Genomic DNA, 24,816 nt, shown 5'->3' with positions numbered 1-24,816 from the left:
TTTTTTATGAGCTGCATCGTTACTCGTTACTAGAGGTGTCAAAATGGTCGATATCGGTTCAGTAATAGATCATAACGGGTTATTACGTACTGACGTCATTTATCTCATATGTGCGGTGTCGCAATACTATGGCGAAGGACGGAGGCGCGAGGGCGAGTGAAGGCGGCACAGCACACGAGCCGATATTTCACTACTACAGAGAAATGTTGTGAGACTCAACTGTTTATCTCCTCTTGGCTGTTAAAGCGATACTTGTGGATCCAGACCTGGGCGTGTATGAGGTGCAAGTTTTCTCCACTGTGTCTATTATAGATTACCTGTGATAACCGCGTATTATACATACATAGACTGTAACCGCGGCTGTTCTTCCCGCCATCAGTGAACAACGCTTTCATTTCTAAAGCCGATAGCAGCCCTTTCTGTTTAGAAGGTGAAGACAATAACCAATCAAAGGGGTGTAAGACCTCGCCTTTCAGCGTTTATAAAGCAGGCGGGAGAATATTTACATTAGTTTATTTGCTATAAATGCTCATGCTGTCTTCTGTGCATGAGTTTTGTTTGATACATTCAGAAAGAGTGTTTTCTTTGAGCGGGTCAAATTAAGGGTACAGTTCATATATATTACTGCTGTATTAAAGGACACAATTTTATTACAAGTAACCATTTAACTGTCACACCAAGAAAAAAACCAATAGAATTTTTTTATTTATTGCATTTCTTAACTCCTAATGTCGCTAGTTAACACAATCAATACATTTTCCCCCAACACATCCTATAATTTCTAAAATATCAGCCTCTACCAAATGGTTGAGATGTTGGTTTATGGTAAAAGTACCAGAATGAATAAATATACTATAAAAATATGAAGTTTAAGACCAATTTAATTAAAACATAATCAAAATGAAACATTTTTGAATACTAAATCACAGCCATAAGCCATAAAATATTTCACATTTTCATTTAACACAGTAATATACATGTTTTCTTTTTTTTTACAATAAAATCAAAATCAAGTGAATTAGACCGTTCGTTTACAGCGTTTACAACCAGTAATTTGTGCTCCGAAAATGGGTTTCAATAGCGTTTTGAGTGGATTATGGACTGTTTTTGTGACACACAACTTTGAAAGGTGTGTGTTAAAGCTGTTATAATCTGTCAGATCTGTGGTTCAAGCATGAGAGAAAAACAGTATTGTCAGTCATGTTTCTTTTCGTTCTGCCTAATGACGTGCCCCCAAAAAAGAGATTTAAAATAAACAAAACAATATGATGTCTTTTGACTGCATTCTTTAATAACTACATTACACAATACTTGTACTTTTACTTTCAGTACTTGAGTAGTAAATTTTGAAATAAACTACTTGCAATACTTAAGTACAAAAAATGTTGAATACTTTAGTACTTCCACTTAAGTATGGTGCTTAAAGAGCACTTTTACTTCTACTCAAGTCACTTTTTGATAGAGTACTTGTACTTTTACTTAAGTCTGGGTCTCTAGTACTTTATACATCTCTGCAACCGAGGTATGCAGAAGAGCATCTCTGAATGCCAGTGTTGGGCAGTAGCGTCACTACTAGCTTAACTACATTTGTCAGTAGTGTGGCAGTAGCGTCGCTACTTTATAAATCCAATAGCTTTTCAGTAGCAATTCTTTTAGTCAAGTAGCACAGTAGCATCCACACAAGCTACATTTACTGATCGCAGATCAATAAGTGACAGCACCAGCATTCACGGTGCTGTGAGGCCGGTGTCTAGCCAATGAAGGTAAATACCTATGATGGATTTTTTACCTGTTTTACGATGGTTGACAACAAACTTTTTGGTGCGTTACTGCCACCTCTAGCTATGGTTGGTGACATCGCGAATCAATCATTGGGCTGACACAAGAATGAGGGAGAGGAGCATTAATATATATATATATATATATATATATATATATATATATATATATATATATATATATATATATATATATATATATATATATATATTACTATTATATTACTATTATTTCATGATAGGTATTAATGATACTGCATGTAATGATATGTAAGTTCGTGTAATTTAATGCTTGTTCGTAAATATTTCCCTTTACTATACATTACTAGAGTATTTTAAATGTGTAACACCTGGTTTTATTGGATTTCTTTGTTTTTGCTGTCATTTGTTTCTCTTTGGTACAATATTATTTACAGTAAGTAACTGAACTGAACAATTCTGCCTCATATGATTCATTGCAGTTTTAGTGATCACTAAGATCACTAAGAATTTAAGTTGCTTCGATTTAAAAATGAAAATTGCAAAAATAGCTTAAATGCAGCTAAGCTCCTTTTGCAAAGTAACTTTTAGCTTAGCTTGCTACATTTCCCAGGGGGTAGCTTTTAGTGTAGTTAAGCTACATTTTAAGTAGTGTAGCTAATAGCTTAGCTCACTACATTTTTCAGGTAGCTAACCCAACACTGCTGAATGCACAACACGTCCAATCTTGAGGCGTATGGGCTACAGCAGCAGAAGACCACAACGAGTGCCACTCCTGTCAGCTAAGAACAGGAAACTGAGGCCACAATTTGCACAGGCTCACCAAAATTGGACGATAGAAGATTGGAAAAACGTTGCCTGGTCTGAGGAGTCTCGATTTCTGCTGTGACATTTGGATGGTAGGGTCAGAATTTGGCATCAACAACATGAAAGCATGGATCCATCCTGCCTTGTATCAACGGTTCAGGCTGGTGGTGGTTGTGTAATGGTGTGGGGGATATTTACTTGGCACACTTTGCGCGCATTAGTACCAACTTAGCATCGTGTTAACACCACATCTTACCTGAGTATTGTTGCTGACTATGTCCATCCCTTTATGACCACAGTGTGCCCATCTTCTGATGACTACTTTCAGCAGGAAAACGTGCTATGTCGTAAAGCGTGAATCATCTCAAACTGGTTTCTTGAACATGACAATAAATTCACTGTACTCAAATGGCCTCCACAATCATCATATCTCAATCCAATAGAGCACATTTGGGATGTGGTGGAATGAGATTCGCACCATAGATGTGCAGCTACCAAATCTGCAGCAACTGTGTGATGCTAACATGCCAATATGAACCAAAATCTCTGAGGAATATGCACAGTACCAGTAATTTCCAGTAATACACACAGTACACACACAATATGCCCATAAACTGCAATGAAAACTCCTCAACAGACGATGTGATTGGATAACTGTGGAAATGCATTTTAAAATGATCTTGTATGATAACTTCCAGAACTGTCTGACATGATTCTGATAGTGCACTCAAGTTGAATTTACAATTTTGAAACATAATGCATCATGCATAGATAGAAATTAATTCAAACTATGTAACTGCTGTCTAATCTCAAATACTTTATAATCAAATTATCATAAAAGTATTATTTTAATGCAGCTGTTTTCTAACTACTGTCATTTCTGTTGTCTTATTGTTGAAGAAAGAAAAGAATGAAGTGCATATTTGCATATACATCTAAATGTCCCTCCGCTGCATGAATGGTGTCTAGATGGATGTTATGACTGAAAGGTAGGTTTGCAAACATGTGTACTTCTCATTGAGTCTACCTTATACTTCAGCTGTTTGCATTTCCCACGATCCCAGAAGCTCCCTGTGATCTTAACTAGCATGCGTTTTAGAATTCTAAACATAGGTTTCTATCAGGGTACACTCAAGTGTTGTGCCCTTTAAGTTCCTGGTTGCAGTTCATTTCTTGTCTACTGGTATTACTACTAAAAATCATTAGTACTGAATTTTAATCAAAACAATATAGAAGTCAAGCCTGCAACCTTTTTCCAAAAAAGTGCAACACCTAAAATCTACACTGTAAAATGTAATAAGTTGACCTTACTTAACCGATTGCCTTAATTTCTAAGTGGTGTACTAAGTTTAAGTGTGCATAACTTAAAACAGTTTGTATTAACATCTTCTTAATAAAGTAAACTTCAGTACCGTTCACTCAAAATAATAAGCTGTACTAACTTCTTATTAGTGTTCACATTACTGGGAAAATATTAGAAAACTGATTGCTTTAAAATTATCAAGTAAGCTGAACTAAAACATTTAAGTAAAGGGCAAATACTACTCACTCACTCCCAGGGCCGTTTATATCGAAGTTGATATTTAGCTGCACCATGTTGGTGTTTAGGGGCGACGCAGTGGCGCAGTAGGTAGTGCTGTTGCCTCATAGCAAGAAGGTTACTGGTTCGAGCCTCGGCTGGGTCAGTTAGCATTTCTTTGTGGAGTTTCCATGTTCTCCCTGCGTTCACGTGGGTTTCCTCCGGGTGCTCCGGTTTCCCCCACAGTTCAAAGACATGAGGTAAAGGTGAATTGGGAAGGCTAAATTGTCCATAGTGTATGAGTGAGTGTGTATGGATGTGTATGGATGGATGTCAACCCAGAGATGGGTTGCGGCTGGAAGGGCATCCGCTGCATAAAACATGTGCTGAATAAGTTGGCGGTTCATTACGCTGTGGCGACTCTGGATTATAAAAGGACTAAGCCAAAAAGAAAATGAATGAATGTTGGTGTTTCGTAACATCTTCACAAGGTGGGTTCTTAGCCCAATGCTCTACCCCCAACCAGGACCAGGACATACACACACATAGTCTTCAGACAATTTAGCTTACCCAATTCACCTAGTTAAATTGGCTGTAGTGTATGTGTGTGAATGATAGAGTCTATGGGTGTTTCCCAGTGATGGGTTGCAGCTGGAAGGGCATCCCCTGCGTAAAACATGTGCTGGATAAGTTGGCAGTTCATTCCACTGTGGCGACCCCTAGGTGACTAAACCGAATAGAAAGTGAATGAATGAATATTAACATATTTATACATGTTATAAACATCAAAGAATTGAAAAAGCTCTCAGATTTATTATGCTTTTGTCTGATTATGCTTAATTTTTAATTCTTCCACCTGTTTCCTCAGTTCCTTCATCACCATTCTCTATCATTAATATGCTTTTGACACATGACCACTCATAAGTTGTAAATACATATTAATGTAAGTCAAAATTACTTAAATCTATTTAGTGTAACATCTTAATGTGCTAAAAAGGTAGGATTACTTGTTTAAATGTTGTAAGGTGAACAAACGTATTCATTATAAGTTAACTGCGCTTAATTTTATTAGTTAGAACAGCTATTGCTTTTTACAGTGTAATGCTCCAGCTTTGTTTGTACGCAGGGAAGAAGACAAAAATGCATTTTTCTTGAACACATTTTGATTGCGCAATTTACTTTAAACCTGCAGTCATTGCTTTATACGTTTATTTTTTTCTTGCTGATGGTGATTGGCTAAGTAGAATCGCTTCCATGACTCCCGTCCAATTAATCACTTATGGAAAAATTACATCAGACTGACCTCAACACATAGATGCTTTATAAGTTCAGCAAATGTGTATAGTGTAAAAGCATTACAAGTTACCAAGAAGATGGAAAATCATTACACAAACTTTGGCTACATCTGAAATCACATACTACTCAAGTAGGTACTACATTTGAATGAGAATTTACTACACGACTGTTACAAAAAATATGTTCTAATATCAGTATAAATGTGCGTATTATGAAATTCGAACACACTACATCTGCTATTTGTCATTATCACATGACTTACATGCGTCAGTCCCATTTTTAAATTCTCTCAAGTGGCACCATGGGAGTAGCGTCCACTGGATGAACACTTAAGAATCTCACCAAAGTATTCAGTCATCACAAAAATGTGATCCAACCATATTACTTTATCCAAAGGTAAAGCCACAGAGCCTTCCCAAATCTCCCAAATTCCCCCTTGCCCAAATTCAGAGCATTTCTGGTAGAGTCCCTTTAAAAGAAACAGTCACGATCCATGATGCAACACGCTTTACGTTATTCCAGGCCCCCGTTCTTTCCCCCAGTAGGCAACAGCTTAATAAACACATGATGTGTATTTATGATAACAATAGACCATGAGCAACATTCTGCTAAACCGATAAAGGGACGTTTATCAAAAAGGATGCAGTTCATGAAACATGCTGTTTGGATGGATAAATCTAATTAGAAAGGCAGTGATCGGAAGTGAAGGTTGATTAATGCTTTTTGACTAATCGGTGTAGATCGGAGGATAACAAAAACACACACATTCATCTAGAGACGGAGCCAACAGAGTCGCTCTAGTGCTTTCACGACATACATGGAGAGAAAACAATGATTTTATTTTTATTTCTTTATCTTTGATGGCACTGCATTTACAGTAAATCACATACAGTTTGGTGGAAATCACACTGGCACAATGAGGAAACATTTTATAATGCTTTTAATTCAAAAGACACAGCACAGTTGCACAAATAGAACATTTGGACAGTTTAAAGACTTTATTTGGATTGGGTCTGTACATTCAACATCACAATTTATAGGGAGCGAGTGGTGTGGCGTTTCAGGTGGGCTGGCTCTGGATCACAGGGTTTGGTGGCACTGAAACAGTTAGTTAAGAAAACACTCGTCATGTTTCTTTTCACATTAATGTACAGCACATGGTAAAAAAGTACACTGAAAAAATGATTCAATGATGATTCTTTGGATTTACACTTTTTTTTAAGTTAAGTGGTTGTGAACAATTTATTTGGGCTGAAATTAAACAAAAAAATGAAGTTGAACGTTACTAAATTTAATTTGTTTGTTTAAATTCAACACATGTAAATTGTTTTCAACAATTTAGCTTACATCATTTTTTTCAGTGTATGCCTATTAAAGAGTTAGTTCACCCCAAAATTTAAAATTCAATTCAATATCATTTATTCACCTTTTACTTGTTCCAAATTTTCACAAAAATTCACAAAAAAGCTATTTTAAAGAATGAAACAGGTAGTCACTGACTTTCTTACTATGTAAAGAAAATAACAGACTTCTATGGAAGTCAGCAACACACACCAAACAAATATTTTGCTGCTTGTTCGAACTACTTACTTAAAATGAGCTGAATCAACACAATTCTTGAGTTTTTTTGGGACAACCTAATTGTTTATGTTCAATCCCTTTAAATTTGGATAAACAAATAAGTTAACTTAATCGATTTGTGTTAGGACAACATGAAGGAATTGTGTGGAACCCACCATTTTTTGTTTTACACATTTTTTTATTTTCATTTTTATTTTTTACATTTTTTAATTTTTTGGTGGCATTGAAACAATTTGTTGAAAAAAAACATCGTTCTTTACAAAGAAACAGACCCACTAATCTACATCAAATGTGGTTTGCAGGAAAATGTATGCCTATTATAAAGTTCAGAGTTCACTCAAAAATGGAAAATTCTGACATAATTTACTCACCTTTTACTTGTTCCAAATTTTTACAAAAGTTCATAAAAGAAGATATTTTAAAGAATGAGACAGGTAGTCGCTGACTTCCTTAGTATGTAAAAAACAAAAAAACAGACCTCTATGAAAGTCAATAATGCCCTAAAAAATTTTTTGCTGCTTGTTCAAACTACTTAATTGATTTGGACAACATGAAGGAATTATGTGGAACCCAGAATTTTTCACTGTGGGGGTTTCCAACATTCTTCAAAATATCTTCCTTTGTGTTCAACAGAAAAAAGAAAGTCATACATGTTTTTCACCTTTTGATTTAAAATACATTTGAATTTTTTAGTGATCTATTCCTTTGAAACTCGAATGCCATTTAGAACACCTGTTTGGTTGTAGATCAATATATGAGAATGTATTTTTTATTTTATTTTTGTCCTGTAAAATTAATGTCTCTCAACTTAACTTAAAAAAAAAAGATAATTCAGCAATTAGCTTAAAATATTTTCCTCAGTTGTAAGACATGAAATACCTGATTTTCAGTTCTTTATTGTTTTACACATACTCATCAGATCTTCTTCCATTTCTTGGCTGCACAGTTGCACAAATAGAAAAAAATTATATTAGAATAGAAAAGAATAGATTTTTTTCCACCAAAATAAAATGGAGCAAAATTATATTCATATATGATTTAATTCTAGATATGAAGCAGGTAGTTTATACAGTATAAAGTGCAAATATGACAAACCCACCCGATAAAGGAAGTATCCTCTGCTCTGGATGCGTCCCGGTCCTTGAAGGTTCTCCTGCACACAGAACCAACGATAACAAACATTTAAACCTTTAACTAACTCGCTATGTTCAGAGGAATCAAAGGTTTGATGACGACACTGTTGTTAATGGTTAAAAAAGCCCAACCAAATCCATCAGGAGTCATCATTTACTCGTATACCCTTATAGCACAATAACACTTTCAGCGCACAATTATCTCTCAAATGGACAGGAGCAATTAATCAAACTAAGACCAAACCATTCCACATCCTGCACATTCAATTAGAGCAACTCAAACTCATACTTGCACATGTCAGCCTCGTGATGCCATATATGTGGACAAACATGGGTTACATAATGTAGAAATGAATACTTTATATAAAAAGACAAAAAAGTCAAATATTAATGTCTCATATCTCCTTACACTGAGAATGCTAATACATTTCAGTGTAACTATATTACATTTAATGTATAAGCAAGATCAATTCAGTGTATAAGTAATGGCCTCATTTGTTTTCTTTTTAAAAATAAATACTATAATGTAGAAATGGATACTTTACATACAATGCAAAATAAACAGACATTACACTAATGTATTCTCGTTCAATTGAGACTCATTAATCTGTAAATTAACATATTATTTTTATTTATGAGCCACTGTTGTCTAGTGACTTGCCTAGTTAACCTAATTAAACCAGTTAAGCTTTTAAAATGCACTTTAAGCCTAAATTGCAAAATAACTAGTAAATTGGAAGTAATGTCATCATGGCTAAGACAAAAGAAATGAGTTAGAAGTTAGTTATTAAAACCATTCTATTTAAACATGTGTTTAAAATATTCTCTCTGTTAAACAGTACTTGGCAAATCATTTTAAATAAATAAAATTTCAGAGAAGGGCTAACAGTTTTGACTGTATTAGATATGAATTCAGAAAAAGAATTTTACTTTTATGTCAAGTTGAATATTTCCAAACAGAGGGAGAGAGAGAGAGAGAGAGAGAGAGAGAGAGAGAGAGAGAGAGAGAGAGAGAGAGAGAGAGAGAGGTGGTTTTCACATGCCTGCACTGTCTGTTTTAATAATTATTAACACTTGGCACTTTAATAATTAACACTTAACACTTAATTAATTCAACAATTACTGATGGTCAGAAAAGAAGCCCTGGAGCAAAGTCGTGATGAGATATAATCAAACAGCATATGGCATTTCATCAGGCAGCGGAGGATTGACGAGAAAACACTCTTCATCAACATCCCTAGAAAGCGAGGCTGTTTTAATCATCTATTCACGTTACCACCGATTCTCATATTTAATGTTAACGCACCCTATGTATAGGATCAAAGCAAGCAAAATTTAATTCCATGATAAACACAAAGATTGGGAAAAGATGAGCAGTTTTTACTATATTTACATAATGCTAAATGACTTCAGGTCTAAACAGATTATTGAATTTAATTTTTTTTATTAGTTGTGCCACTAATTCAAACGAAATATCAATGACATAATTACTTGCATATATATAGCACTTTTCTAGACACTCAAAATGCCTAAGTACACATTTTTGAGGGGAATCTCTTCATCCACCACCAGTGTGCAGCATCCATCTGGGTGATGCAACGGCAGCGATATTGCGCCAGACTGCACACCACACACCAGCTGATTGGTGGAGAGGAGACAGAGGGATGAAGCCAGTTATGATGGGGATTGTTGGGGGCTTCATGATGGACAGAGGCCAGAATTTGGCCAGGATGTCGGGGTTAAACCCCTACTCTTTTTGGAATGATGGGATTTTTAACAACCACAGAGTCAGGACCTCTGTTAACGTCTCATGCGAAAAACAGCACTCACTAAGAAGTATATAAGCCTCATCAATATACTGGGGCATTAGGACCCACACAAACTGCAGGTTGAACACCCCCTGCTGGTCCCACTGGCCTCTCACTAACATTACTTTTGGCAGAAACCTAGCTTTTCCATGTGGTCTCCCATCCAGGTACTGACCAGGCGCACCTCTGCTTAGCTTCAGTGGTCGACCATGTGAGAGTTGCAGAGTGCAAGCTGCCGACTAATACTCAAACACTCAAGAAAAAAATGATTTTTGCTGTTTTTCCAACTTACTTATTTAAAAAAGAATTGTATTGATTCAGCTCATGAGTTTTTTGGGTGGACAACTTAATTGTTTTATATTCAATACCCAAAAAATAAGTTAACCTAATCAATTTGTGTTAGGACAACATAAAAGAATTGTGTTAAACTTTTTTACACTGTTTGCACTGGTAAAACTAACTTTCCAGACTGATCTCACGAGAAAACGTAAATATTTTACGTTTTGTCAGTTTCGTGGCTAAGTTCAGTCGTACGAAATTGTACAATTTTAAAAAAGAGGCGTGGCACCTAACCCCACCCCTAAACCTAACCGTCATTGGGGGATGAGCAAATCGTACTAAATTGTACGAATTAGATCGCACGAATTCGTACAAATTAGCCACTAAATCAAAAAGTTACGAATTGCAGTGAGATTGTGTTGAACTTTCTGCTATACTGTGCCTGCCATTGGCTGACAAATTCATTCAGTTGCATTTCAAATACCTTGTCATTTTCATAATAACAACAAAACATTGTGCTTTTCTACACTCAGAAAATAATAGTTCAGACAACTTATGTAGAATGGGCTGAAACAACAAAATTCTTGAAACTTAATTGTTTTGTGTTCAGTCTACTTAAATTTCTTAAAACCAGTTGACTTAAATGATTTATGTTGGGACAATGCTGGGTTCACAATGCTGTGTAAACAATGCTGGGTTCCACATAATTTCTCCATGTTGTCACAACACAAATTATTGACTTAATTGTTTTTACAAATTGAAGTAGATTGAATATGAAAAAATTAAGTTGTACCAAAAAAACTTAAGAATCGTGTTGTTTCAACTCATTTTTAAATAAGTAGTTAAAACAAGCAGCAAAAGTAATTTTTTGAGTGTTTAATAAAGAAAGCACAAAGGATCCACTTTCAGGGGCCGATCAAACTGAACATTCTTTTCGATTCTATACACTTTATAGCTTAATTTCTTATTTGTCATTTCTTATTTGAATCTCATATATCATATAAACTGACACAACAGAAATTTTATATTCTTAGAGGTATAAATAGTTGAAAGTAATCTAGCATTTAGAAGGAAATACGTCTGAACTATGAAATAAAGCAGAACTTGCAGTTGAATTCATTTCTATTCTGTTGTATAAGGACGTTTTCGTTGATTCACATCATTGCCAACACTGATATTCATTCACATTTGACACTAGTATACTGTTTGACAGTATTTAATTTTTACAGTTTATTTTGGTAATAATTGTGAAAAAATAAAATAAAATGAGATATACAAGGGGACATGATCAAGAAGGTTTCAGGAGCCAGGACTCGAACTCTGGTCACCCAAAGAACATGTGTTTATATGACATTGGCTCTGACAGCACGATGTCACTTAAGCGGTTGTCAGCTTTGTCATATACTCACAATGCTAATGTATACTGAGTGAAGGTATAAGCATGCAGGATACATACATTTAATTTCATTCTCCTGCTTCTTCTTCTGGCAAGCTGGGGAATGAGCTCCAGAAGAGGGTGCAACACAGTAGACTGACACATACACATATACAGAAAAATATCATGAAGACACACATGGAGAGTTATGAAAACCATGAACATCTGCTCCTGCGCTTTGGCCAGGGCTCGCAGAGAGGACTCTTTCAGTGCTTGATATCACACATGTACCAGTCCTCAGTGTGACGCAGTGTTCATTTTGCACACACAGTGCATTGATGTTCAGTAGATTCACAATCACATGCAGGCCGTGCGAGCACATGACAACATGCTGAATGGCGAATGTTAAGTTATGATATTAAAATCAGGGAGAAATGTTGCTAAATGACATGCATATTGGTGAAATATTAAATGAACTGCTAGCACTTTACGATAATGTTTTGTTTTTTAGCATTAGTTCACCACATTGAAATCTGATATATGGAAAAATATGCAAATTAGAAATATAGTAGATAAGATGTTATATATGTATTCATGTATGGATATATTTGAACATAATTTCATAATTTATAACTATATCTAAAATATTTAGAGTACATATTTGATATTACAATGCTTGGAAAAATATCAATGTAAGTGGCCAATTTTTGCAATTTTATATGTCGTCAATATGACAATATGATACCAATATTTATTTATCCTATATTATTATATATAATTCTATCAATATATATTTTATATATGTAAAATCCATTAAGAACTCTTATGTCATATATGTAATTTGCATATTTTCCATGTATCAAATTTCTATATGAATTTATATATATATATATATATATATATATATATATATATATATATATATATATATATATATATATATATATATATATATATATATCCCTCATTCATAGTTAATGGTAGTTAATGCCTTAACAAAAGAACAAAATTGAGGCTTTTATGTGAAAGTGTTACAAAACAATTCATGTCACTTATGACAAAATCCCATGTTAAAATCACATGTGAAACATGTGTGAGCCCTTTGGTTTACACTGTGCACATGTGAAGCCTGTGGATTTTGTGTAAGGGATATGGATGTTTAAAGAAGACAATACTGTAGCTTGTTGAACATGCAAGAAATTGAAGTAGACACTGAATAGTTAATCTGACAGCATCAACACAAAATGGTCTCTAAACTAAATTTGGAAAATGTAGTTTAATGCTAACATGAAATTAGGTTTTCTTCTTAGTTTGAGTGTATGCAATGATATTAATTCATTAAAATGTTGACATTTCAAGGGTAAGTGTAACAATATAAAATATTGTTAAAATCAAGTAGATTTGTCGGCGCCAATAGCCTAGTGGTTAGTGCGTCGACATATAGCACCCAGGTGCTCGCGGCGACCCGAGTTCGATTCCCGGCTCGAGGTCCTTTGCCGATCCTTCCCCTCTCTCTGTTCCGCATACTTTCCTGTCTGTTAATCTACACTGTCCTGTCAATAAAGGTGAAAACCCCTAAAAAATAACTATAAAAAAAAATCAAGTAGATTTAAAAAAAAGGAAATGTATAATAATGTTGATGCTGTCAAGGAGTCACAGGGTATCTATAGAAGCTCATTTCTTCAGAAGCCTGATTCCACCATAAGATTCACAGTTAGTTAATATTTCACAATTGTTTAAAAAAAATTGAAGTGCATATATCCAAATTTCTTCACAAAATCTGAATTGTGAAATTCAGACTGAATTTTGAGATATAAAATTACATTCTGTTTCTCTCTCTAAATACATCTAAATACATTTACAAATAAGAAAGAAAAGAAGACTAATTTGAGGATTAAAATGAGAAAGAGAAAACAATATATATTATTGTTAAAATAAGAAAACAAAATACAATACATAACTGTGCATTCATTATGTCTCTCTCTCTTTCTGTCTCTTAGATTTGTGGGTTTATTTCTGGGTGTATATTTCACAATTCCGAGTTTCCATCTTGGCATTTTGCCAAGTTTCTATTTCAGAGGTCCAAGTTTATATCTTGCAATTCCAAATTTGGAAACAAACAAAATGCTTTTTTACAATGACATCTTTGTCTACATCCCCCAGTTCCCAGTGTCCATCTGCCAATTCCCAGTTTAAATTTCACAATTTTGAGTTTACATTTTCCAAATCCCAGTTTACATCTCACATTTATTTACTTATTTATTTATTTATTTATTTATTTATTTATTTATTTATTCTTAATCTAGTGGCAGAAACAAGCTTCTTTATTGTTCAGAGGTTGCATGCATACAATAGAAACTAAACACTAGATTGTGAATAATCTAGTAAATAATGTATAAATGATGAAATGAGTTAAAGTAAAACCAATATTACATATCATGACACTTTGTTATATTATATATTCATTTATTTATTTTTTGTAATAAATATTTTGTTTGTCAGTTTGGTTCAGTTTATGATTTGAAATGACTTTACAATACTAAGATTTTTCTTTTTGTTTTTTGCATAACCTTGGTCCAAAAGCCAGCTGTGCGGTAGCTCAAAATCCTATTAATTTCATTGACTTACTTTAATGGCAGAGTATTAGACCACAGATTACAGTGTGCAGTTGAGTATGTTACTGAAGACAGCGCAGCATAGCAACAGTGGCTGAGTGTTCAAAGCAACAGACACCAAACAACACTTGAGGAAACCTACCGTCCCATCAGGCAATCCTGCCCCGTTTGGTTTAGTGTAATGAAATAAAAACTACACACACACACACACACACACATGTACACACACAAACACAAAAGTTACATACATATATACAGAAAAGTGAATATAGACAGAAAAGCAGTACAGACAAAAACATGAAACACATTCATACAGTAAAAAAATAAAAATGCCTCATCCATATACATTCAAAAGCACATGAATAGACAAAGATTAAAGGATGCTGATGTTATGGTGCTATTAATTTCTCATTGCATTGAATGTGCAACCTCAAATTGCACGGCAAATGTCATACTCACCCTTTTACTGGTCTCTCGAGCTGTGATCTCCTGCATATCAAAAAGCATCATATGAAAAATCATAAAACTAATGTTTTTTCATTCATCTTTACAACCTTTATAAACATCTCACTAATATAAGACTCAGGAGCCCCAAAATGCATCTCATGGATCATTTATTAAAGCAAGCTGTCTCTTTTTTGGGTGAAAGCAGAATAACGCTGTTCTCACAGGATGTGTCTTTCTCTAAATGCAAATGAGCTTCTGATCTCCGCCCCCTTTTCAGAAGAGGGCGGTGTCTTTTCAGCTCTGACAACAACAAACAAAACTCTGTGCGTGTTTTTAAGCCTTTGAGTTTAATCTTTGCGCACACAGATGAAGTGCGCACAAGCAAAATGTCAGATGACGTGTTGCACATTTAACAAGCGGGATATGTAATTGCTTACATATAAATTACCTTCGATTTTTGCAGTGATCCCAACATTAGGAAACACAGGTCCTCCAGGACGTCAGATGTCTGGCAATGTAATATTAATTACAGACAGTTAAATGTCTGACAGATTTAAAAACAAAACACAATTAAACAACACAGTTAACCAAATATAATACGTAAAAATGAGTTTGACTATATTTATTTAGAATTTTACATATTAAAATACCATTCACATTGATCACACTTTTAAACATTTTCAACAAACATACAGCTGAAGTCAGAATTATTAAACCCCCTGAATTATTAGCCACCCTGTTTATTTTTTCCCCAATTTCTGTTTAACGAAGATAATGTTTTCTCAACACATTTCTAAACATAATAGTTTTAATAACTCATTTCCAATAACTGACTTATTTTATCTTTGCCATGATGACAGTAAATAATATTTTACTAAATATTTTTCAAGACACTTTTATACAGCTTAAAGTGACATTTAGGGGCTTAACTAGGCTAATTAGGTTAACTAGGCAGGTTAGGGTAATTAGGCAAGTTATTATATAACCATGGTTTGTTCTGTAGCTTAAGGGGGCTAATAATTTTGATCTTAAAATGTTTTTTAAAAATTAAAACTTTTTTATTGTAGCCAAAAAAAACAAAAAAAAACAATTAAGACTTTCTCCAGAAGAAAAAATATTATCTGACATTTTGTGAAAATTTCCTTGCTCTGTAAACATAATTTGGAAAATATTTAATAATACTGACTTCAACTGTATATTTGTTTTACACAAACATATTTTTAAAGTTGTAAATGAAACCATATAAATGAATGATGTGACTATTTGAATATGTTTTATAAGAAAATACGGTAACACTTTATTTTGATGGTCCCTATTGCACATTTTGTTGATTAAAAGTTGCATTGCAACAACATGCCAATTACTTCTCATTTGAGTATTAGTAGACTGTCTGCGTAAAATCTATTGATACAGCACCTTCAACAGACATTTAACTGACTATAGTAAACTTTGCAATTACATGTCAACTTACACCAATTCTAACCTAACCGTCTACTCATAATCTATTGAGAATTAGCATGTAGATACAATGTAACTTAAATTCAACAAAATGGATTAAAGGGACAATCAAAATAAAATTTTACCCAAAATACTATTTTCAGAAATAAAATGTTTCATTTGATTTGTTGCTTGCAGTTTCTTTTGGAACTGTGGGAACAATTTATCGACAATTTCTGAGAACAAATCATTTCTGCAACATTTCCCGATGACAAAAAGACAGCAACAACATTCTAGAAAGGGTTATTATAGTTAAGTAAAACTTAAATTAAATCCTCACACCAAAAAATAAAGAAATATTTAACTGAACAACAAATATCTCAATAATAAAGACCCTATGAATAATTTATTTAAGTAAAAAAAAAAGCCATTAAAATACCTGACATCAAGTATTATTTTAGTGAAACAAAATTGCTATTATGATTATGATTTATTATTTTAAATCGATGTGATAGTTTGATGGTAAAATAACTAAAACCAAAATAAGTAATAAAACAATGTGTCAATGTGGCTAAAGCTAAAATCGCTTAATAAAAGGAAAATAGAAGCTAATTGAAACCAGGAATAAAAGCAGTATCTCCGTGATACAAAAACATCGCTCCATTACTCACTCTAAAGGACGGGTCTGAAGAGAGGTAGAACGAGCACAAATCAGTTATCTACAAAGAAAAAGACAAAACACGAGTGCAATTATAAGCCCTGCATACATGAACATTCAAAGAACAAATACAAGAAGCGAAATCAAACTAAATCACATATAATTTTTTTTCTCTGTTGTTTTTTTCCTATGGCTGTAAACATGCATTAAACTGTGCTTTCATATCCCAGTCTCTAGATCCCCAGGTTTGGCGATGTAATTGCTCATGGACACACAGTCAGCACATGTAAACAAAGCAGAAATGCAATCATCACCTCGGAAGGGCAAAGTTAACAGGTATTAAAACTGAACAAATACGGCATAAGTCATTTATGATGAACTTTTCGTCTCTGGGGAACTGTGTATATAGCTGAAGGCATTATAAGAGATTTGTTGGGAGAGGTTAATGTAAATCATACACACCTGGGTTAGTAGCTGCTCATGCTCTAGTGAAGACGGATTCAAGAGCATTGGAGCACCTGCAATTCATGCACAGAACATTACTTCACTTTACTTAGAATAAGTGAGTAAACATGTTGCTATTAAAATGATTTGTTGACTCTCTAACTGCCTGCTCTACCAATTAGTTGACCATATTTTGACTGTTTTAAATAATGACTGTGAAAGTCATTTAAAGACTGACTGTTTTAAATAATGGTTTACACTACACAGTATTGTTGGTTTACAAAATTCATCAAATAAACAATGCTTTTGCACTAGCACACTTGATTTTAGTTTCCTTGTAAAAAAAACAAACAAACAAAAAAAACATGTTAAATTGGTCTTACACTTCATATTTTCCGATTTTTCATAGTATATGTATAAATTCTGGTACTTTTACCATAACGTGACATATCAACCATTTGGTAGAGGTTGATGTTTAAGAAATTATGGGATGTGTTGAAAAAAAAATGCAAAAGTGTGTTAACTATAGCGACATTAGTTTTTTTTATTTTGTTTTGATGGGGCAGTGAAAGGGTTAAAAAAGTGAGTGAACCTGTTGCTTTTAAAAGTATTAGTTGACTTTACTTAAATAAGTGTGTAAACTCATTGACTTTATTTTTCTAAATAAATGAACTATGTGCATAAATATAAAAATTAAGTTAAATCAACCTAACACTGCTCCAAAGTTAAATCAACCTAACACAAGTTACCATGGGTTTATACTTACTTTAAGTAAAGTCCACTTGTCAATTTTAAAGCTATGGGATTACTCCATTTCTTCATGTAAAATAAAATAGTCACTTTGTACAGTGTTCATGTGTTAGAGATATTTTAAAATTGTAAATAAAAGGACGATTATTGAAGTACATTAAAGTACAAGTTTTTGTTTTTGTAAAATTATTAATGAATCAAACAAACTATTCTGAATGAAAATAACTTCACATTTTCACCTGTTATCAACACTAGTATACTATGGAAGCTTGTTTCTGCCACAGAGTGAAAAAAGGAAATTCTGACAATAATCACTTTAAACTCATAATTGTGAATTAACGTCTTGAAACTCGACTTTTTGTTTTTGGAATAAAAATGTCAAAGTTTTGAGATATAAATTATGATTCAGGTTTTTTCAGAATTGTTGCAAGTGCATCTTGCAGTTGTCAGACTTTACATTTAACAAACCAGACTTTGCTTCTCAGAACCGAGTTTGTAGTCACAATTAGAAATTTAAAAGAATTCTCAGAATTCTGAGAAATGAGGTCAGAATTGGGAGAAAGCCAATTAACTTTTTTGAGAAATTTTGAGAAAACTGCCAGATGTAAACTCAGAAATGCAAGATATAATTTTAAATTAATAAGATATAAAAGGTATCATTTTAAAGTCAGAACTGTGATAACGAAAAGGCAGAAATTGAGGTAACACTTAAGAATAATGGTCTATTAGTTAATGTTAGTTAATGTATTTACTTATATTAAGTAAGTATGAATACTCTTGTAAAGCATTTATTAATCATAGTTCAACATGTACTTTATAAGTTGCGCTTGTTAACATTAGTTATAAACAGGGAGTTAACATGAACTAATATGAACTGATGTTATTTACTTAAATAACATTAACTAACTTTAACAAACATGAAATAAATGTCGCAGCAAATGTCTTACTAATTGTTTGTTTATGTTGGTAAATACATGAACTAATGGACCATTATTTTAAAGTGTTACTGAAATTGAATTCTGTGAAAAATTCTAAATTATGATATATAAACTCTGAATCCTGGACAAAGAAAACTACTTTGATCACAACATGAAAATTGTGATATACATCTGCCTACCTGCCTAAATTTTAAAACTACATTCATTTTCATGAGTTTTCTTGCAATTGCATCACCAAATTGCCAGTCAATCTGGAAACAGACAGCTGTAATCCTTATGAGGTTTCATTAAATAAGTCTAATTAGTCCTGCTTATCGATTGGCTTGTTTTGGTGTTTTTTCCTTCTTTTCTCAATGGAAAAGCTCTAATTTAACAGAATTCATTTATTGATCTGCTGTTTGGATCCTTTCGTACCATTTCTGTCAAAGGGTGTTTCCTATGATCGATTTATAGGACTCGTTAAATTAAATCTTTAGACTGTAAATACTCAAGTCAATATTAAAGAATTTAAAAAGCATTGTTATTGTATATTTTTAAACTTGCATGTATCTTAATGCCTCTCTGGGTGTTTTATGACATTTAACAATCCTGATATAATCATATCTGTGTATCAATAAATGAGTCACACAGTTGTCAAGGCTACTAATCTGACAACATCTCTCCTGGCGTTTCTTCCACTGTCATTATATTATTCAAATTCACGTGACATCACTGCTGACAAAATTGCCAAGCGCTCTAATGTAAAACAACATTTTTCCAGTGACATCATAATTAGCAGTTACACGACTGAATCTAATTTGACAATAAATAGCTCTTGGTGTATAGAGTGAATGCTTTTTTGCTGATGATTGGTCTTTTTTTATCCTTGTGGTGTAATGATTAAAATTCATAAAATGATTCATAAAATAAATCTGATGCATAACGCTGTTTACTCTGACCTCAGTTTGCAGGTCTATTGGAAAACATCCAATATTTTAATTGTGCTAATTAGCCCCAAACTAACAAGGCACACTCTCAGAAAAATATCAAATATAAAAGCTGTCACTGCAGCAGTACCGTTTCAAGAGGTACTAAAATAATATGAATAATACGTACAGTGAAATAAATGACTTAAAGAGGATTACTTGGATTTACTAATTGTTTTAAGTTAAGTGGTTGTAACAAATTTATTTAGGCTGAATTTAAACAAACAAATTAAGTTGAACATCACTAAATTTAATTTGGTTTAAATAGAACACATATCAATTGTTTGCAACAATTTTGCAGACATCATTTTTTCAGTGTTCAGTAATATGCATATTTAAGGCTTCGATACACACCCAGAAGTGCGAGGTGGTTTTGAAGTTTTGAAAAAGATGAAGTTTTGAAAAATTACCATTCCACTTACTGTATGTTGCTTTTCAGCTTTTTGTTTCTAAAAGAGCATTCAGTTTAACAGATTTTACGTATGTACACTAAACTTAATGCATCTCAGTGATGCATTACCAATTATCTGACACACTAATGCAGCACATTTCAACCTCAGGCAAAAGGTCTAAGCCTTCAATATAGATCACAATCATTTACAGGCATGAACTCAGTCCAAAGATAAAGGCAAAAACACATTTTCACACAAATATTTTTGTTTAAAAAAAGATAATTTAAGTGAAAAGCTTTTAAAATCTATTTTCTTATTGAGAGAAACATTAAAAAAGAAAGTTTTACACTGTAAATAATATTTTCTGGAATAGATTGTTAAAGGGAAGGCTCATCCCAAAAAAAAAAATCTGTCATTGAGCTGAAAACCTGTAAACATTCACTTCTATAGGGGGAAAAAAACAAATATGGAAGTCCGTGGTTACAGGTTTTCAACTTTCTTCAAAATATCTTTTTTTGTGTGTTCAACAGAAAAAGGAAACACAAACAGGTTTGGGAGCACTTGAGGGAGATTAAATAGTGAGTAAATTTTAATTCTTGGCTAAACTATATCCCTTTGAATGTTTGACATGAATCAGTTCACAAAAGGGAAAACCTTTATTTTATAAGTGTATAAAGTCAAGTTGGACAGCAAAGCACTCATTTTACACATGCATTTAATTTCTTCAATTACAATTTGTAATTTATACTTCATTTCTCGTATATATTGTTTGTTGTTGTTTTTAAATTTGTGAATTATATCTTGTGTAAAAATATAGATTTTAAATTGTATACTTTTTTTGTTGAAGAAATACCAACAGAAAAGTAATTTTACTCAAACACATAGTTGTAAATCGTGAATCCTGATGAACTGGAATTAAATTAATACTAAAATTAATTTCACTAATGCTTTTATCCTTCAGGAAAACGGACTCCTTCGCTTTGGGGTTTTCCCCACAAGAATATGACGCTACAAAACCTTTACACTGTATATGATGCGGTCAGTTTTTTCACAAAATGTTGTTTTATTCATTAATAGTATTTCATTATTAGCTTACTATTAACAAAATAGTTTCGCAGTTTCAACCCAACAATTTTTATATTTATGTTTGACGGAATGAAAACCCTCACACATAGAAAACCCTCATTGAAAACTATAGCTTTTTAATGGAGAGATAAAGTTCTAGACGACAAAACTTCTTAATCTAAATAACTTAAACACGATTAAAACAGTAAAAACGTAGATTTATGGTTTAGACTTACTTGTTGTGAAGGGTATGAAGGAGAGGAGTAGTACCGCGAGCATCAGGGCGGAGGTGTTTCCCGGGCTCATCGCGCTGTGAGCGGATGCGCGTTCACACTGACTGCTGTTCCTCATGCTCTCTGTCGGTCAGTCTGATGCTTTAATTCTCACTCCCACTTACCAGGCAAACATTATCAACTCTCGCAGTTACACGCCCTCCTCCTAAACCCACGTCATAATGAATGAGCCACTACACGTGATAAATTTACACAAACGATTATGAGATATGAGTGGACAACTTCCACCGTCAGTATAAGATAAAAATCTTCACTATTCAACCCGACATGTTAACGTATAGGCACTACATCATAATGCTTCTTAACGTACATTCGACTTTTTTAAAGAATATTGGTTGTTGAATAACAAACGTTTGAGAAATAAATATTTGAAGAGTTTTGGGTTGAAAGTCTAGAAATATAATGATTACAGGGATCACACAGAACAGGGATGATTTACACTGAATGATATACATGCACAATTACTGTTTATATTCATTAAATATGCATGTTGTGGTCCCTCTGGTTGACAACGGTCATTACATACTAGACAAACACATTCTATTAAAGTAGGGACATGTTTGTCTGATTTTTAAGTGTTTGTGGTTAAACAAAAGAAAAAAAATCTAAAGAAACCAAATAAGATATACAATGTTCCATATCCACTCTTTCTTCAGCATATCTGTGTGTGAAAAATAGAGACCTGTTCATACCAGATATGATAAATATTAGCATCCACACAAGCAGACATTATCCTTTAGTTTATTATGAAAGTGCTTTAGTTTTGTCTCTGTGGAATCAACTTCCAAGTTGTGGGAAACATTAGGGACATTAGGGAACAACAATGATTAAAGTTTATTTTTGAAAGATTTTAAAGACACAGTTTGTGATTTTTGCCACTAGAGGTTGTATATTAAAAACAAACATAGATGCAGTTTGATGACTCAGTGACTGAATGTACAATCCTGGGAGTTGTGGTCTTCATGACATCATAAATCATGTTCATGTATGAGCTATTCAAAACTTATTATCGTGAATTATTATTATTATCTACAGTGGTCCCTCGTTAATCACAGGTGTTAAGTTCTAAAAATAACCCGCAATAGGTGAAATTCGCAAAGTAGTTAGCTTTATTTTTTTAATTATTAAAAATTTTTTAAGGCTGTGAATCCGTATGTTACAAACCAAAATTTAAACATGCCTCTATATACATTTATGGAGAGCGCCAAATATGTCCCAGGAGCTACGTTTTTGATTTCGCGAATCTTCCAGAGGCCTCTGTCGACTGACTGTTTGGCTGACTGAATGAATGACTGACTGAGCAATTAACCCACCCTCCTCCTTCCCGAAACCCAACCCATAGTGTTTTCAAAAGCACAGATTGACCCACTTTACTTGTTTATTTCATTTTTTTGGCTTCTGTTTTTGTCTTAACTGCTTTCTGGAACTGTTGCTCACCAGACTCGAACCCCCTCGTCGTGGCCAGCTTGTCTTTGCATCTCAAGTCCACCGACGTACATGGTGAGCTGGACAAACTGGTAACAGCAGGAAAGCCATCCAAATGGAGTTAATCGTTCTGCTGGTGAGCGTGAAAAAGAATTGTGTCATACTACCCCATAGCTTTCATTTTAAAAATGAAATGCAGCCATACGTACTTCTGGCTTCATAATTCGCGATCTCCAGAAACGTATATAGGGCTGTATTTTCAGAATAAGCCTGTGCTGATATATCTTCCAACATACAGCAGAAACACATTTTCACAAAAACACACACATCCTTCTACTCAATTAAAGGAAAAGCATCGACTCTCATGAGAGTTTGCTGCCCCACAGAGATTAATGCTTTCCAGGGTCAACATATTTTGCTGATCCTACAGCATTTTTTTTTTTTTGTTACAAAAATTTTATTTAAACCTAATTCCTATATATAAACCAACACTGTAAACACCCTGCCTTAATCTTTTTAGTTGAATCAAATGAACTTTTACGGCCATCCCAACTTAAATTAGTCAAACTGACTGATAATATTATGTAAACTTTGTATAGCTAAAAAAATGTTGATTCAACATTCTCTTATTAAATCAAGTTAATAAAGTAACATTTTTAACAGTGCTTGAAGGTTAAAAGCCAAAATTGGAAACATCTTTCTCAAATATGATTGGATGACTGGAATGTTGTTTCAGGATCAGCAATGATGTTGATCCAGGAGCATGTTGTGCTTGGTAAAATGAGGTTTTGCCACCACCATCATTATCTACACTGTCCCTTTGAGAGTGTGTTTCAGCACTACATTATGTGGACAGCTCCAGACTCGGGTCACCAGGCTAAAGTTCCCCTTGAGTCCAATTACGAAACGAATTTACTCTCTAGGACTCTGTAAAAAAAAATTGCAAATGTATGACTTTGAAATTGTATTTCAAATCTAATTCCTAAACATGAGGAGAAAATCCGGTAAATGTCCTTCAGATGGTGTTAGTTAATTATCTAGTACACACCAACAAAACTCATTTTAACATTGCTGGAGAGAACCAGACTCATATGCCAGTAACATATACTTTCAGTCCATTTTCCTCAGAATTTTCGACGTCTGATGAGCACTAAACCACAAGAGTTGTACATTAGATTCAGAGCACATTATGTCATACAGTTATCAGCAAATTTAATTTTATATATTTATTTCCCTTGGCAATCTATTCTCACTAAACTCCTGGTGTTCAAACACACAGTTTTTTATGCACCAGGGCTGCTGGATGGATAAAATTGCTCACTAACGTACCTGAGAGGGCAAACTGTTACAGAGCAAATTTAGCAAAATCACTTTTGGATCTTCTTAGCAAATGCCTCTCTAGGTTGCCTCCAAATCAGAATAAATAAAAACACAGATTGGTCTTGGTCAGTAAAAATTTAAACGCTACATACACCCTTAAGAAAAGATTCTTTATTGGCCTTGATGGCTTAAATAGCTTTAACATCCACAGAACCTTTTTAAACTGTAAAAAATGGCTTAATTAAAATTAAATGATGATTTTTATGGTAAAAAACCCTCTAAAAGTCAGCACACTCTCTTTTTAAAAGGTACAAATTTGTACCTAAAAGGTTCATATTATTACCTCAAGGGTAGACATTAGTACCTAAAAAGTGTTCCTCTTAAATTGTTTAGGTACTAACATATACTTTTAAGGTAACAATATGGACCTTTTAAGTACAAATGTGTACCTTTTGAATACCACCCCGATGACAGCTTGAGTACCTTTATTCTGAGAGTGCATGGTTTTTTGT

At 33.6% G+C, this 24,816-nt stretch overlaps 1 protein-coding gene across 3 annotated transcripts; it reads right to left on the bottom strand.

Annotated features, from left to right (window-relative positions):
- Positions 1 to 6,247: 6,247 nt before the first annotated feature.
- On the bottom strand, positions 6,248 to 21,629 carry nmu (neuromedin U). Of its 3 annotated transcripts, XM_056481678.1 has the most exons (10): positions 21,503 to 21,629; positions 17,175 to 17,230; positions 16,726 to 16,773; positions 15,066 to 15,125; positions 14,630 to 14,659; positions 14,313 to 14,363; positions 11,637 to 11,711; positions 8,060 to 8,113; positions 7,840 to 7,898; positions 6,248 to 6,477 (listed from the first exon to the last, which is right to left on the bottom strand). In XM_056481678.1, the coding sequence occupies exons 1-9, from the start codon at positions 21,615 to 21,617 to the stop codon at positions 7,863 to 7,865; spliced, it is 525 nt and encodes a 174-aa protein (XP_056337653.1). In that variant the 5' UTR covers positions 21,618 to 21,629; the 3' UTR covers positions 6,248 to 6,477; positions 7,840 to 7,862. The 3 variants fall into 3 exon arrangements, with proteins under 3 accessions (XP_056337653.1, XP_056337654.1, XP_056337655.1); XM_056481679.1 differs by lacking the exon at positions 11,637 to 11,711; XM_056481680.1 differs by lacking the exons at positions 11,637 to 11,711; positions 14,313 to 14,363.
- Positions 21,630 to 24,816: the final 3,187 nt, after the last annotated feature.

Source organism: Danio aesculapii, chromosome 20 (assembly GCF_903798145.1).
Source record: "Danio aesculapii chromosome 20, fDanAes4.1, whole genome shotgun sequence".
In the NCBI taxonomy this organism is placed as follows: domain Eukaryota; kingdom Metazoa; phylum Chordata; class Actinopteri; order Cypriniformes; family Danionidae; genus Danio; species Danio aesculapii.
Note: the sequence above shows the minus strand (reverse complement) of the source record. Positions and strands in the feature narration are given on the sequence as shown.